Below are 13,574 nucleotides of genomic sequence, written 5' to 3'. Positions count from 1 at the left end.
TTTGGTTTTGAAACTGAAGATATATTAGAATGTAGTTTGGTGATTAATGATATCAAAAATAGACCAAAACAACAACTGCTTTCAGTGACCCAGAGTTTGGGATTCTTGAACTTTGCATTTGAAACAAGCTGATTAAATTTTATAATTTTTATGTTTGTAAATGACAAAGGTTTGGGGCTGCCATTTTCAAGCTTTTCTTTGCATGTAATTTGGGATGTGGATAGTATTGATTCTCAATAAGTCAGAAGTTAAGTTGATAATTTGTCACTGTATTTTTGTTTTTTAATGTTGGCTTTTGAGATAGTAGATTCATCTTGATGTTCTGCGTAAGAATTTTGATTAGGTAAACAGAGTTTTTGGAGCTGATGGAGACTGTGACAGAACTTTGCAGAAGTATCATTTCAAAGATGTCAGAATCTGAGTTCTGTCTTGGTATAACGGGTATAAATTACACAAGGGATGACTGTGAATGTTAAAAGTTATAGTGGTCAGAATCACCACCACCTAGCCTTGGTTGCAATACTAATTATGCCTGCCTGAGTCATGAGCACATTCATTCGTTTTCCACTAAAAGAAAGCATGTTTAGATAGTTACACTGTTTTTTAATTTTTCAAAAATCACAGTTGCCTCTACCAATTTAAACCCCATGCTCCAAATTCCAGAAGTTGACAAGCCCTGACTGGGACCAGCGTAGCTTGAGATGTGAATTGTGTGACTCCAGATAAGTTACTCAACCTCTCTAAACTTCAGTTTACTCTACTGTAAAATGTAGAGAATATTGTACCATCTGCCTCACAGGGTTGTTGTAAGTATTAAGTAGTACTTACCATAATCACTTAGTAAATGGTAGCTGCGTTATTATTACTACATTTAAAAATACCCACCTGTTTACTTGTCCACTTTGCCACAAGACTGTAAATTTCTGGAGCCCTTGACTTTTTCATATTTGCATCTCCAATACCTGCCTAGAGTCTAATGTAGTTGTGATTCACTGTTTGCTGAACTGAATAAAACAATGTCCATCCAAAAGGAAAACAGATCTAGCAGAGGAACACCAGAAAGGGAACTAAAAGGGCAAAGGGGAAATGAAAAGGCTTGTTGCAGGTATTACAAACAAGCTCAATGAGCCTTCTTTTCTGGGCCTCAGTCCTGCTCCCCTCTAGTTGGTCTTCCACTATGCCAGATAGGCCAGCTGGGCCTAGAGCAGAGAGAACATTCCTTCAGAGTTTCACTAATGGACTCAACATTGAAAAACCCAACTTTTGTGATAAATTAAATTGTATTGGGTGCTAACTTTTCATTAGTCTTTGCTACACTTTTTATTGACCTAGAGATAGCAGTCAGTGCCCATAAGGGACGTGTAATGTAAGGCTACATTATATGGGGATTATGCTTTTGGTTGGTATTTATTCAAATCCAGAGTCTGTTATTTGAAGACACCATTTTTTGCAGCTTTATTTTCCAGGTCCTGTGAATAACAGGACACTTACTTTCTTGGCTACTTTGTAAAGTTTTAAAAAATGTGATGTTGGACTGGGCATGGTGGCTCATGCCTATAATCCCAGCGCTTTGGGAGGCCGAGGTGGGTGGATCACTTGAGGTCAGGAATTTGAGACCAGCCTGACCACCATGGTGAAACCCCATCTCTACTAAAAATACAAAAATTAGCTGGGTGTGGTGGCCGGCGTCTGTAATCCCAGCTTCTTGGGAGACTGAGGCAGGAGAATTGCTTAAACCCAGGAGGCAGAATTAACCAAGATTGTGCTACTGCACTCCAGCCTGGATAACAGAGACTCTGTTTCAAAATAAATAAATAAATAAAAATAAAATATAAATAAATAAATGTGATGTTTGTTGTATATCCCCCGAGTCTCTACTATTGGAAGTCATATGTATCTTTTTTTTTTTCTCTTTTTATCCCCCTCTGTGTCTCTCTTTCATTTGTTCATTTTTTTTTTTTTTTAACACATACAGGCTATTATACCTTCATTAATGAGAGCAATGGGTGTATGAGAATATGTTTAAATTCAGATATTGCTGCATTTGCCACCAAGGACCTAGACTCACTATTGTCATAAACTAAAGTTGTGTGTGTATGTTATGTGTATTTACATTTAAGCAGATTGAAGCTGAATTTCCGTTGACCATCTCATTGCAGTGTACCTTTCTGGCGATCATGTTTTGATTATTTTCAAATGTATTGTTCTATTGGGGATAGATCATATCGAATGATACTCAAGAATAGTGACCATGAAGTACTGCTTATAAAATATTTATATATGAAGACTATTTCTTGATTTTACTTCTAGGACATTCTAAGTTTTTTGTTGTTGTTGTTTTGAGACAGGGTCTCACTCTGTAACCCAGGCTGGAGTGCAGTGGCATTATCTTGGCTCACTGTAACCTTGACCTCCCAGGCTTGTGTGATTCTCCCACCTCAGCCTCCTGAGTAGCTGGGACTACAGGCACGTGCCACCATGCCCAGTTTTTTTTTTATATATATACATATATATATGCACACACACACACACACACATATATATATTCTTGAGTATCATTTGATATGATCTGTCTCCAATAGAATAATACATTTGAAAATAATCAAAACATGATTTCCAGAAAGGTACACTGCAATGAGATGGCCAACGGAAATTCAACTTCAATCTGCTTAAATGTAAATACGTATAACGTACACACACAATTTTAGTTTATGACAATAGTGAGTCTAGGTCCTTGGTGGCAAATACAGCAATACGTGAATTTAAACATATTCTCATACACCCATTGCTCTCATTAAAGAAGGTATAATAGCCTGTATGTGTTTAAAAAAAAATTATATATATATATATATAAAATATATATATATATATAAAAAATTTTTTTTTTTTTTTTTGGTAAAGATGGGGGTCTTGCCATGGTGCCCAGCCTGGTCTCAAACTCCTGGCCTCAAGTGATCCACCCACCTTGGCCTCCCAAAGTGCTGGGATTACAGGCATGAGCCACTGCACCTGGCTAGTTCTTTGAAGATTTTAGTATTAGAAGAATATCTTTAATATAGGAGTGCTTTTACCTTATGGCTTAGCAAAGGCTATAAGTATATTCTTTTGTATTTACAGTTTTCTAGGCTACCAGTAGTTTTCTCTATGTATAGTATTTTTTGCTTTAATATCTTCTGTTTTTAGAAGTCTTTAGAAATGTATTTATTGAATCTTTTACTTGTCTAGGTAAAATCCAATTTTACGTGAATCAAGTTAGAGATTATTTTTTTTTTTTTTTCTTTTTTTTGAGACAGAGTCTCGCTCTGTCGCCCAGGTTGGAGCTCAGTGGCTGGATCTCGGCTCACTGCAAGCTCCGCCTCCCGGGTTCACGCCATTCTCCTGCCTCAGCCTCCCGAGTAGCTGGGACTACAGGCGCCCGCCACCTCGCCCGGCTAGTTTTTTGTATTTTTTAGTAGAGACGGGGTTTCACCGTGTTAGCCAGGATGGTCTCGATCTCCTGACCTCGTGATCCGCCCGTCTCGGCCTCCCAAAGTGCTGGGATTACAGGCTTGAGCCACCGCGCCCGGCCAGAGATTATATTTGTAAAAGAACTTTTGCCGGGCGCAGTGGCTCACGCCTATAACCCAGCATTTTGGGAGGCCGAGGCGGGTGGATTAGGAAAACACAGTGAAACCCCGTCTCTACTAAAAATACAAAAAATTAGCCAGGCGTGGTGGTGGGCGCGTGTAGTCCCAGCTACTGAGGAGGCTGAGGCAGGAGAATCGCTTGAACCCAGGAGGCAGAGGTTGCAGTGAGCTGAGATCACACCACTGCACTCCAGCCTGGGTGACAGAGTGAGACTCCATCTCAAAAAAAAAAAAAATTTTTTTTTTTTTTGCAAATAGTAACATTTTATTTAAATATCTATTATTATTTGTGATTTATTTCCTTCCTTTTTAGTGGATGATGCTGGCAAAATAGAACACGACGGTTCTTCTGGAATGACCATGGACACAGAGTCGGAAATTGATCCTTGTAAAGTGGATGGCACTTGCCCTGAAGTCATCAAGGTGTACATTTTTAAAGCTGACCCTGGAGAAGATGACTTAGGTAAGAAGAAGTGTTTAGACATTGTACATCCTCATCCAAATGTTTCAGCCTGATTACTTTTGGGTTATTTAGATTGAGAACATTTGGAATCTTTTCTGAAGTAACTTTTGTATAAGAATTCCAATGTCGTAATAGCAAAGTTTGTAAAAAGTAATAAGAAAAGTATGTAAAAAGAAATAGATGGAAATGAAGTTTTCAAATAAATTATTGAAGCTGTCTTCTTCTCGGATAGGTGGAACTGTAGACATTGTGGAGAGTGAGCCTGAGAATGATCATGGAGTTGAACTGCTTGATCAGAACAGCAGTATTCGTGTGCCCAGGGAAAAGATGGTTTATATGACTGTCAATGACTCTCAGCCAGAAGATGAAGATTTAAGTAAGTAGGTGGCCTTTTTGTGGGAGAAAATTTTATGTTTCTGGAGCTTTTAAGTGACCAGCGTTTGAAATAAGTAGCATTATTTTAGAGATGATTATGCTACTGCATTCCAAGGGAAACATCAGTGACTCTTTTATGTATGCTTATAATGTTGCTTTAAAACCAAGTTATGGTGAAAGCCAAGAAGTGAATGATTCATTCAACAAATATTTATTGAGTGTTTACTACGTGAAAGCTATGTTCTAGGTATGTAATATTTGGACCTTCTTTCCATTTTGTCTATTAACTGAATTCAAATAAAAACATGTTTCCTGTAATTTCTGTAAACCTGGTCACAGAAGTTTTTGTAACTTTCTCCTTTACTTAGATGTTGCTGAAATTGCTGACGAAGTTTATATGGAAGTGATTGTAGGAGAGGAGGATGCTGCGGCAGCAGCGGCAGCCGCTGCTGTGCATGAGCAGCAAATGGACGACAATGAAATCAAAACCTTCATGCCGATAGCATGGGCAGCAGCTTATGGTAAGTTGCCCAGCACCTCTTAGCATTGAAGAAGTTGGTTCTTGAACATGAATCCATGATTGAAAAATGGTTTCTGTAGTCTTAGGTTTCAGAAGTCTGAAATACCAGTGTCCTGTAAGGATTATTTGAATTGAATTAGAGTATAAAGTCTACATTTTGTGTTTATTTTTGACAGGAATTTCCTTCATGTGTATATTATGTAGAAGGAAGTACTGCAAGAAGTACACAGGCTTTCAAGCTGAAAGTTTTCATCTTGATTATATTTGGCCCATGACTTTTTCATTTTGGGAGACAAGGGCGTCCATGGGGCAAAACTGCTGACATGCGTTTTTTAGCTTTGGAAGCTAGGCGTTTCCTGCGGTCTCACGATAATAAATGTGCTCATAAAACCCATGACCTAGAATGGGGAATTTCTGTCATTCATGAGTATCATGGCTTACTTTTCGTTGTTGTAGTTAATAAAGAATTCCTAATTCTTTAAAATTTATAATACTGTATAATTTTGTTTTTTAATACACATTGTTAGGTAATAATTCTGATGGAATTGAAAACCGGAATGGCACTGCAAGTGCCCTCTTGCACATAGATGAGTCTGCTGGCCTCGGCAGACTGGCTAAACAAAAACCAAAGAAAAGGAGAAGACCTGATTCCAGGCAGTACCAAACAGGTGAGGGCGCACGAGTTCCATGGCGCAGCGTGCTCTCAGAGGAAGCTCTAGTATGTATCCACAGGGGTGTCACAATGGCATTTTAGCTGCTAGACCATATGTAGCTTTGTCTCTTGAACTTGAAAATATAATTTTCAGAATTCAGTGATATTCATGAATGATTTCCTTAGATAAAAAGAAAAACAGTACATGACTGAGAAACATGGATGAGAAAAATTCAAAACTTGGATGATTTTTATGTGTACATGGAATGAAATCCCTCAAATATGTTATAAGCATTAACTTTGTAAATATAGAGAATCTATGTCAGCATAAAGCAGGCATAATTTACAGAGCAGCAGGATAAGTACTTTAGTTCATACGACATTCCTATTCTTGTATGATGATTTGCGTATTAAAAATTTTATGGGTTTAAACTTTGCTGTAAGTTAATGTAAGTTATGTTTTTTGGAATAAACAGTGGAAATTTTTGTCACCAAAGTTTATTTTTATGAATAATTTTCCACCAGTTTATTTTTTTTTGAGGCAGAATCTTGCTCTCTCACCCAGGCTGGAGTGCAGTGGCATGATCTCAACTCACACTGCAACCTCTGCCTCCTGGGTACAAGTGATTCTCCTGCCTCAGCCTTCCAAGTGGCTGGGATTACAGATGTGTGCCACTGTGCCCCACTCATTTTCATATTTTTAATAGAGACGGGTTTTCAGCATGTTATGTTGGTCAGGCTGGTCTCGAACTCCTGAGTTCAGGGGATCTGCCTGCCTCGGCCTCCCAAAGTGCTGGGATTACAGGCCTGAGCCACCATGCCCAGCCAGTTTTCCACCAATTTCTAAATTGCTGTAGGTTTAATCACTAATTGATAAAAGTTACATATTCATTAATTTTATTAAACTAGAGGGAGTGAAGGTGGTACAGTCCTCATGAATGAAGTTTCCAGACCATTTTCTCTATGACTAGGTTGCTATATCTCTTGTGTTGAAAAACAGTAAAAGGAATGTTAAGTAGCAAATAGTCCAATTTAGGAGTCCTTGGCCAACAGTGGTCAGAAACCACACTTTACATTCGCAAAGAAACTGGAACAGAACTTGGTTTGAGCACTCATACTCCTTTCTTTTCCTTTCTTAGCAATAATTATTGGCCCTGATGGACATCCTTTGACTGTCTATCCTTGCATGATTTGTGGGAAGAAGTTTAAGTCGAGAGGTTTTTTGAAAAGGCACATGAAAAACCATCCCGAACACCTTGCCAAGAAGAAATACCGCTGTACTGACTGTGATTACACTACCAACAAGAAGATAAGTTTACACAACCACCTGGAGAGCCACAAGCTGACCAGCAAGGCAGAGAAGGCCATAGAATGCGATGAGTGTGGGAAGCATTTCTCTCATGCAGGGGCTTTGTTTACTCACAAAATGGTGCATAAGGAAAAAGGAGCCAACAAAATGCACAAGTGTAAATTCTGTGAATACGAGACAGCTGAACAAGGGTTACTGAATCGCCACCTCTTGGCGGTCCACAGCAAGAACTTTCCTCATATTTGTGTGGAGTGTGGTAAGGGTTTTCGTCACCCCTCAGAGCTCAAAAAGCACATGAGAATCCATACTGGGGAGAAGCCGTACCAATGCCAGTACTGCGAATATAGGTCTGCAGACTCTTCTAACTTGAAAACGCATGTCAAAACTAAGCATAGTAAAGAGATGCCATTCAAGTGTGACATTTGTCTTCTGACTTTCTCGGATACCAAAGAGGTGCAGCAACATGCTCTTATCCACCAAGAAAGCAAAACACACCAGTGTTTGCATTGCGACCACAAGAGTTCGAACTCAAGTGATTTGAAACGACACATAATTTCAGTTCACACGAAAGACTACCCCCATAAGTGTGACATGTGTGATAAAGGCTTTCATAGGCCTTCAGAACTCAAGAAACACGTGGCTGCCCACAAGGGCAAAAAAATGCACCAGTGTAGACATTGTGACTTTAAGATTGCAGATCCGTTTGTTCTAAGTCGCCATATTCTCTCAGTTCACACAAAGGATCTTCCATTTAGGTGCAAGAGATGTAGAAAGGGATTTAGGCAACAGAATGAGCTTAAAAAGCATATGAAGACACACAGTGGCAGGAAAGTGTATCAGTGTGAGTACTGTGAGTATAGCACTACAGATGCCTCAGGCTTTAAACGGCACGTTATTTCCATTCACACAAAAGACTATCCTCACCGGTGTGAGTACTGCAAGAAAGGCTTCCGAAGACCTTCAGAAAAGAACCAGCACATAATGAGACATCATAAAGAAGTTGGCCTGCCCTAACAATACTTCTACAGACGTTTGTAGAGATATTGGCCTTGAAGCAGAAAATTCATTTTAAAGCCAATCAGTCTCGTTCACATACAATACTGTATATTGATTTATGCTGTGTACAAATAGAATTATTGCTTCTAGTTGACTTTTTTTAATATACATTTTGTTCAGTAGTGTGTTCTGAATTCAGTTTGTTTAATAAATGGGGAAAACTGGCAACATGCTAGTTACTTTTAATAAAGTAATCCCTGATTCTATACCGAATTTTTATATCTTAGAATTTTATATTTATTTAAATATTTACCTTGCTTACCTTGATGGTACTCTTCTAAGACCATTAACTTAAGGTAACTTTATATTGGTAACTCTGAAAGTATTCATGTTGACTCATTTTCCTTCCCCATACATTTCTCACAATAAAATTGTCAGAGACATCTACTAATATAAATGGGAGATTTTACAGTCAGGTCTAATTATCATAACATGGAAGTCATTTACTTAATATTTTCAGACCACTTGACAGTGAAAGTTTCCATTTGAGCTTTTGCGTCCCTGGCTTTGCTTAAGAGCAGTGGCTGGGTTCGTGTTTACTTTTCAAATATATTACTTTTGATTTTCTTTGGATTATTTACATCTTTTGTCAGCATAGCAAACTTTTAGAAAATCTTATTGAAAAATTATGCTTGATCATGTTGTATTTTGATTATTCTGTCTGTGCGGCTTCGTCTTGGAATGGTTTTGTGCTACAAATGACATTTACTGAGGACTGCATTTTGGAATCTCCTAGAGGTAACTCATGGCTTATAGGATCTTTTGCAACTTTATGTATGTAAATGTACCCCGAATTATATATATACACATATATATCATGTACCTGTGTGTATTGCTTATTTTATATATTTATACACACAACCCCAAGTTACAGTAGTTGTTTAAAATCTATAATGAAAAGTATTAAATTTACAATAACATGAAAGATCCAGGGATGCATGAGAGAGCATTTTGTAAGTCATGCTCTTCAGAGAGATTACTCAGGTGAAGAATTAGAAGGAAAATAAGGACACTAGTATTTTTAAAGAGTAAAGATATTTTCTTTTAAATATCTTTGGTAATTGAAAAATAGAGGTTAAGATGTTTCTAGGTAGAATGTTTTCATACAGTTTCAGCTCCATGTCTTTATATTTTTCTGAAAAGCAAATGAGTATCCAGACATGACTCCCACAGTTCTCTTTGAGAAGCCCGAGAGGGAACTCTGTCTTACCTAGTGAGAGGGATGGAAAAGAAGCGATGGCTCTGTGGACCAGAGAACAGGTGCTAATTATGGCATCACACTCGGCAAGTTCAGGCCGATCTGGTATTTCTCAGACAGTTACAGTTAGCAAACTTTAAAAACTTAACACTCAAGTTGGCTTTGATTAAAACGTAAAGATGTGTTTTAAAGTAGATAAGGAAAGTCTGAGGCCTTATTTGGAACATCACTAAGTCTTCCAAAGGTGGTTTTTTTTTTTTTTTTTTTTTTTTTTTTAAGATGGAGTCTCGCTCTGTTGCCCAGGCTGGACTGCAGTGGCATGATCTTGGCTCACTGCAACCTCTGCTTCCTGGGGTCAAGCAATTATCTGCCTCAGCCTCTCAAGTAGCTGGGATTACAGGCGCCTGCCACCACGCCTGGCTAATTTTTTGTATTTTTAGTAGAGATGGGGTTTCACTATCTTGGCCAGGCTGGTCTTGAACCCTGACCTCGTGATCCACCTGCCTCGGCCTTCCAAAGTGCTGGGATTACAGGCGTGAGCCACCATGCTTAGACACCACATAGGTCTGAATCAGTGTCATACAGTCATAAAACAAACTCGGTTAATTAGAACTTGGTTGTGTTAAGACGAATCTTGGAGAACAGAAAACAGTTTTTGGGGTCCCTTCAGTTGGCTATTGGTCCATGTGCATCTAGCACATTGTAGGATATTTAGAAATTGTCTTCCCACCCGATAGCTGCCTTGCCACCTCATTATGGTGCTCCGTCCCCTGTGTACTTAGGTTTTTACCTTTCATCTTTCTCTTTGCCATTGATGTTTGTATTCAAGAGTTACATTTTTAGGGTTAGAAATAAAAATATTTGGTGTTTGGCAAACCTGAAGTGCTAGACTGATTTAGTTTTAAATCAAGTGCTTTAGGCAGGTGTGAACTCTAGCCCAAATGCCAATCAAAGTCAAGGCATGGGTTTTCCTAGCCTATCTTATAGGAAATTCCTGTACCTTCTTGGCCCCTATAATGTGTTTTTTTTTTTAAAGTAACTTGCAATTTTGTGATCCGTGATTCATTGCCCTGCGATTCTTGAAAGCTCTGTCTGTTTTTTTGTGAGAACCTTTAAAATCTCCCTTAATTTTTATTTTCCCAGAAATAATGTAAAAACACTTAAATGAAAGTGGAAATGTATTAATTTTAAATCCTATAAAATTAATACAGAAAATATAAATGATTGGGTCTTTTTTTTTAAATAAACTGAAAGATAAAGAACACAACACTTCACACATTTTATATTTCTCTTACATACTCTGGAATCATACACAGTTCTTTTCTTTTTAAAGCACAATATTAAAACCTTTAAAAGGTATTTAAGGGTTTGGTCAAGTGAATATGATAAAACATTTGTCTGTATAAAGAGAAAATGAAATCGTAGTCACTGTTATGTACTGACATTAGTTACAACCTAGTTTTAATTCTTAAAACAATTTTGATTAGCAAAGCTAAAAAAATGGATGTTTCAGTTAAATGTTTTAAAGAGGTACAGATTTTTACAAGGACATAATATAAGTTATTGTTCTGTAGAAATATCCTATTAAATATTGTATGTCCCTCCCTCTGTACACTTTGTAAAGAAAGTAAAATACATAAAAAGAAAATCATATAGGGATGTGTGACATTATTGTAATTGTGTACTTGAGAATAACGTGCAAAAATAAAAATCAGAATATTTTCCTGTTATTGAATGTTTAGTCTATTTGATACCAGTACTAAGTTAATGCTTTTTCTTAAGGAAAAAAAAATGTACAGTTTTTGTAAACCTAATAAACATCAAAAGCAGTGGATTATTTTCATCCCCCCATTTCTTAATTCCTTTTTCACAGCAGTGGAATGCAAAGTGCTTGATTGCTTTGAATTTTGTGACTTGGATGCAAATACTGGTAACATTTCAGTTCTGTGAATTTGCAAGTAATAGAGAAGTTAAGAGGTGATTGGTGAGTCCTTTGATGAGCATGTCCTTGGAATTCAGTTTTTCTTTTATCTTCATAAAGGATTTGTTTTATTAGCATCTCCAGTTCCCCTGAGATAAATTACCCATGCATAAAGTGGTTTTTGAGAGCACTTAATAAAGTTCATTTCAGTATTAATTTACAGCATATTTAATCAGTGGGTACTGTTACCACCTCCACAGCAGAAGTCGTGCCCTCGAGTTACCACTTGGTGCCCAGTTTAGAGGACTCTAGTAGATGCTAACATACTAGAGAATGGTCATTGCCACAGTTAAAAATCGGCAGTTAAGTAAATGTCAGGAGTCAAAAGAGATAGAGTTGTGCCATCTTTGATTTTATAGACAACATTCTGCAGTTCTTCCGACTGTATGAACAAACAAATGTTTGCCTAATAGTTGAAACAATAAATCAAAAGTTTAAGTAAATAACGAAGGGAATGTGAAGAATGTCACTGTCCAGAGCCATATATCAGACAAAACCATAGCATGCTGAAAAACTTGTAATGGAACACCTAACAAATGACACCTAACCTGTCTGTGATCCAACAAGTCAGATAACGTGCTGCTGTATTCTCTGGGAATCCCAGTATTAACAATTTCATTTCCCACAAATTCTAGCATTCATGTAAGGAAAAACATGGCCAATCAGTATCTTAAAGGGACAGTCTTTCAGAGCAGTGGTTTTCAAAGTGTGGCCGGGCAGCATTGGCAGCGTCTTAATTTCCTGGGACTTTGTTAAAGATGCAAATTCTCAGCCCCACCCTAGTCCTACTGAATTGGGAAACTGGCGTGGGACCCAGCGATCTTTGTTTTAACTTGTTCTCCAGGTGATTCTGATGCCTGTTCAAACTTGGGAAACACTTTTAGAGCACTTGAGGAACCTAAAAGATGACTAGTTCAACATTTGTGTGGTAGATAAGAAAATGACAAAAAATCAGAAATGAACAGTGAGAGAAAAATAGGACCCAGACAGTTGATACTTTCCGTTTGCTGTTTTAAAAGTGTAAGCCTGCCAAGTCAACAAGTATACCTTTAGCGCACATGTAAATAGCCTGCACTTCCTAAATCTTGTGTGACCTCCCATAGTTACATTCCTCAAAGGTAAATTGAGTTCAGAGGAAGATTCAGCATTTAAAAGAGAAGGGCTGAAAAAGATTGTGTGTGTGGGTGTGGGTGTGTGTGTGTAATTGGCCCAGAGTTACTTAAGTAAATCATAATAAAAAAAACCATTTTGCCACATTCTGTAACTGTTAAGGTCAAATTAAGTTTACCCTATGGATTTTGTTTCATCTTTGGTTTCGTGTATATATTGTTTGCCTTTTTCATAAAAATCTTGGATTTGTTATATATTGTTCCTGTTATTTTTGACATCTTTGCTATTGTAAATAAATTACTATTTTGTTTTAAGTTACCCTAGTGGAGTGTTGGCTATAGACAAGGTATACACTCGAAATGAGGAGATTTAAATCACACAGTTCATGAATTCCCAACTTGCTAGAGGTGATTCGACTCCCTTCAGTAGTTCAACACTAATAATAGCACCAAGGAACATATCACTGGTGCATATAGGCGTAGCATCTGTACCAACTTGGATTTCAAAATCATGTTCTGACCTCTGATGGAAATGCTCAGTCCATCAAGTTTGAGGTCAAAATCAAGAATTACTTTCCTTTACTTGGTTTTTCCTATTCAGTTGGTCTCCCATGTTACTTGTATTGCTGGTATTGGTGGACACAAAGGATCTGGCATTACAGTGACCTGTTGAGACTGTAAAGCCACTAGGAGACTTGGCTACTGAAAACTTGCTCAGGACTTCTCGATGTCGTTTGGCTATGTGAACTACCACAGAAGTATCTAAACACATCGACTAAAATTATAGAATAGTTAACTAGACCTATATTATTTTGCTTTTTAAGAGGCCAGTTTCTGCTTTTAAATGCAGAACCCATTTCCTTTTGTCTGAGATTATTTGAAATAAGAGAGGTATTGCAAAGCCATCTGTTGGGGTTTTGAAGGTTCTAGTCATCTGTCCTCCCCTCTTGAGTTCCAACCACATTGAAAATAGACCAGAAACCACCAATTAGGTGTGTGATTTATTCTAGTAAGGCTGGACTGGGAGACCCAGAGGCTGAGATGAGCTTGTTTCCAATCTATTTCCCTCCAATGTAGGCCTTGACTGATGTAGCCAGTCATTTGAAGGTGTGGGGCCTACCTTCCACTCCTTTGTGAGCTATCAAGAGACTAGTTCTCTCATCAGAGAAAGGGAGCATCTACTCCAGCCCTCCCAGGCTAGGACACAGGAAAAGGGGGAGAAGAGTTCCCTTACGTCATCCTAATAAAGGTTAGTCCAATTCTGGATTGCCCTCTGGCACTGGCA

The 13,574-nt window shown here is 37.9% G+C and overlaps 1 protein-coding gene across 14 annotated transcripts in view; it reads left to right on the top strand.

Moving 5' to 3' along the window:
- ZFX (zinc finger protein X-linked) overlaps positions 1–12,607 on the top strand; it is a 67,815-nt gene extending 55,208 nt beyond the window's left edge. For all 14 annotated transcript variants that reach the window (XM_037986429.2, XM_037986421.2, XM_037986419.2 and 11 more), the window contains 5 exons: positions 3,940–4,089; positions 4,322–4,465; positions 4,833–4,985; positions 5,512–5,652; positions 6,776–12,607. In XM_037986429.2, coding sequence (XP_037842357.1) covers positions 3,940–4,089; positions 4,322–4,465; positions 4,833–4,985; positions 5,512–5,652; positions 6,776–7,959 — 1,772 coding nt within the window. In that variant the 3' untranslated portion in view covers positions 7,960–12,607. The remainder of the gene's footprint in view (positions 1–3,939; positions 4,090–4,321; positions 4,466–4,832; positions 4,986–5,511; positions 5,653–6,775) is intronic.
- The last annotated feature ends 967 nt before the right edge of the window (positions 12,608–13,574 follow it).

Source organism: Chlorocebus sabaeus, chromosome X (genome assembly GCF_047675955.1).
Source record: "Chlorocebus sabaeus isolate Y175 chromosome X, mChlSab1.0.hap1, whole genome shotgun sequence".
Taxonomy (NCBI): Eukaryota; Metazoa; Chordata; class Mammalia; order Primates; family Cercopithecidae; genus Chlorocebus; species Chlorocebus sabaeus.
This window is presented reverse-complemented; position numbering and strand designations above follow the sequence as displayed.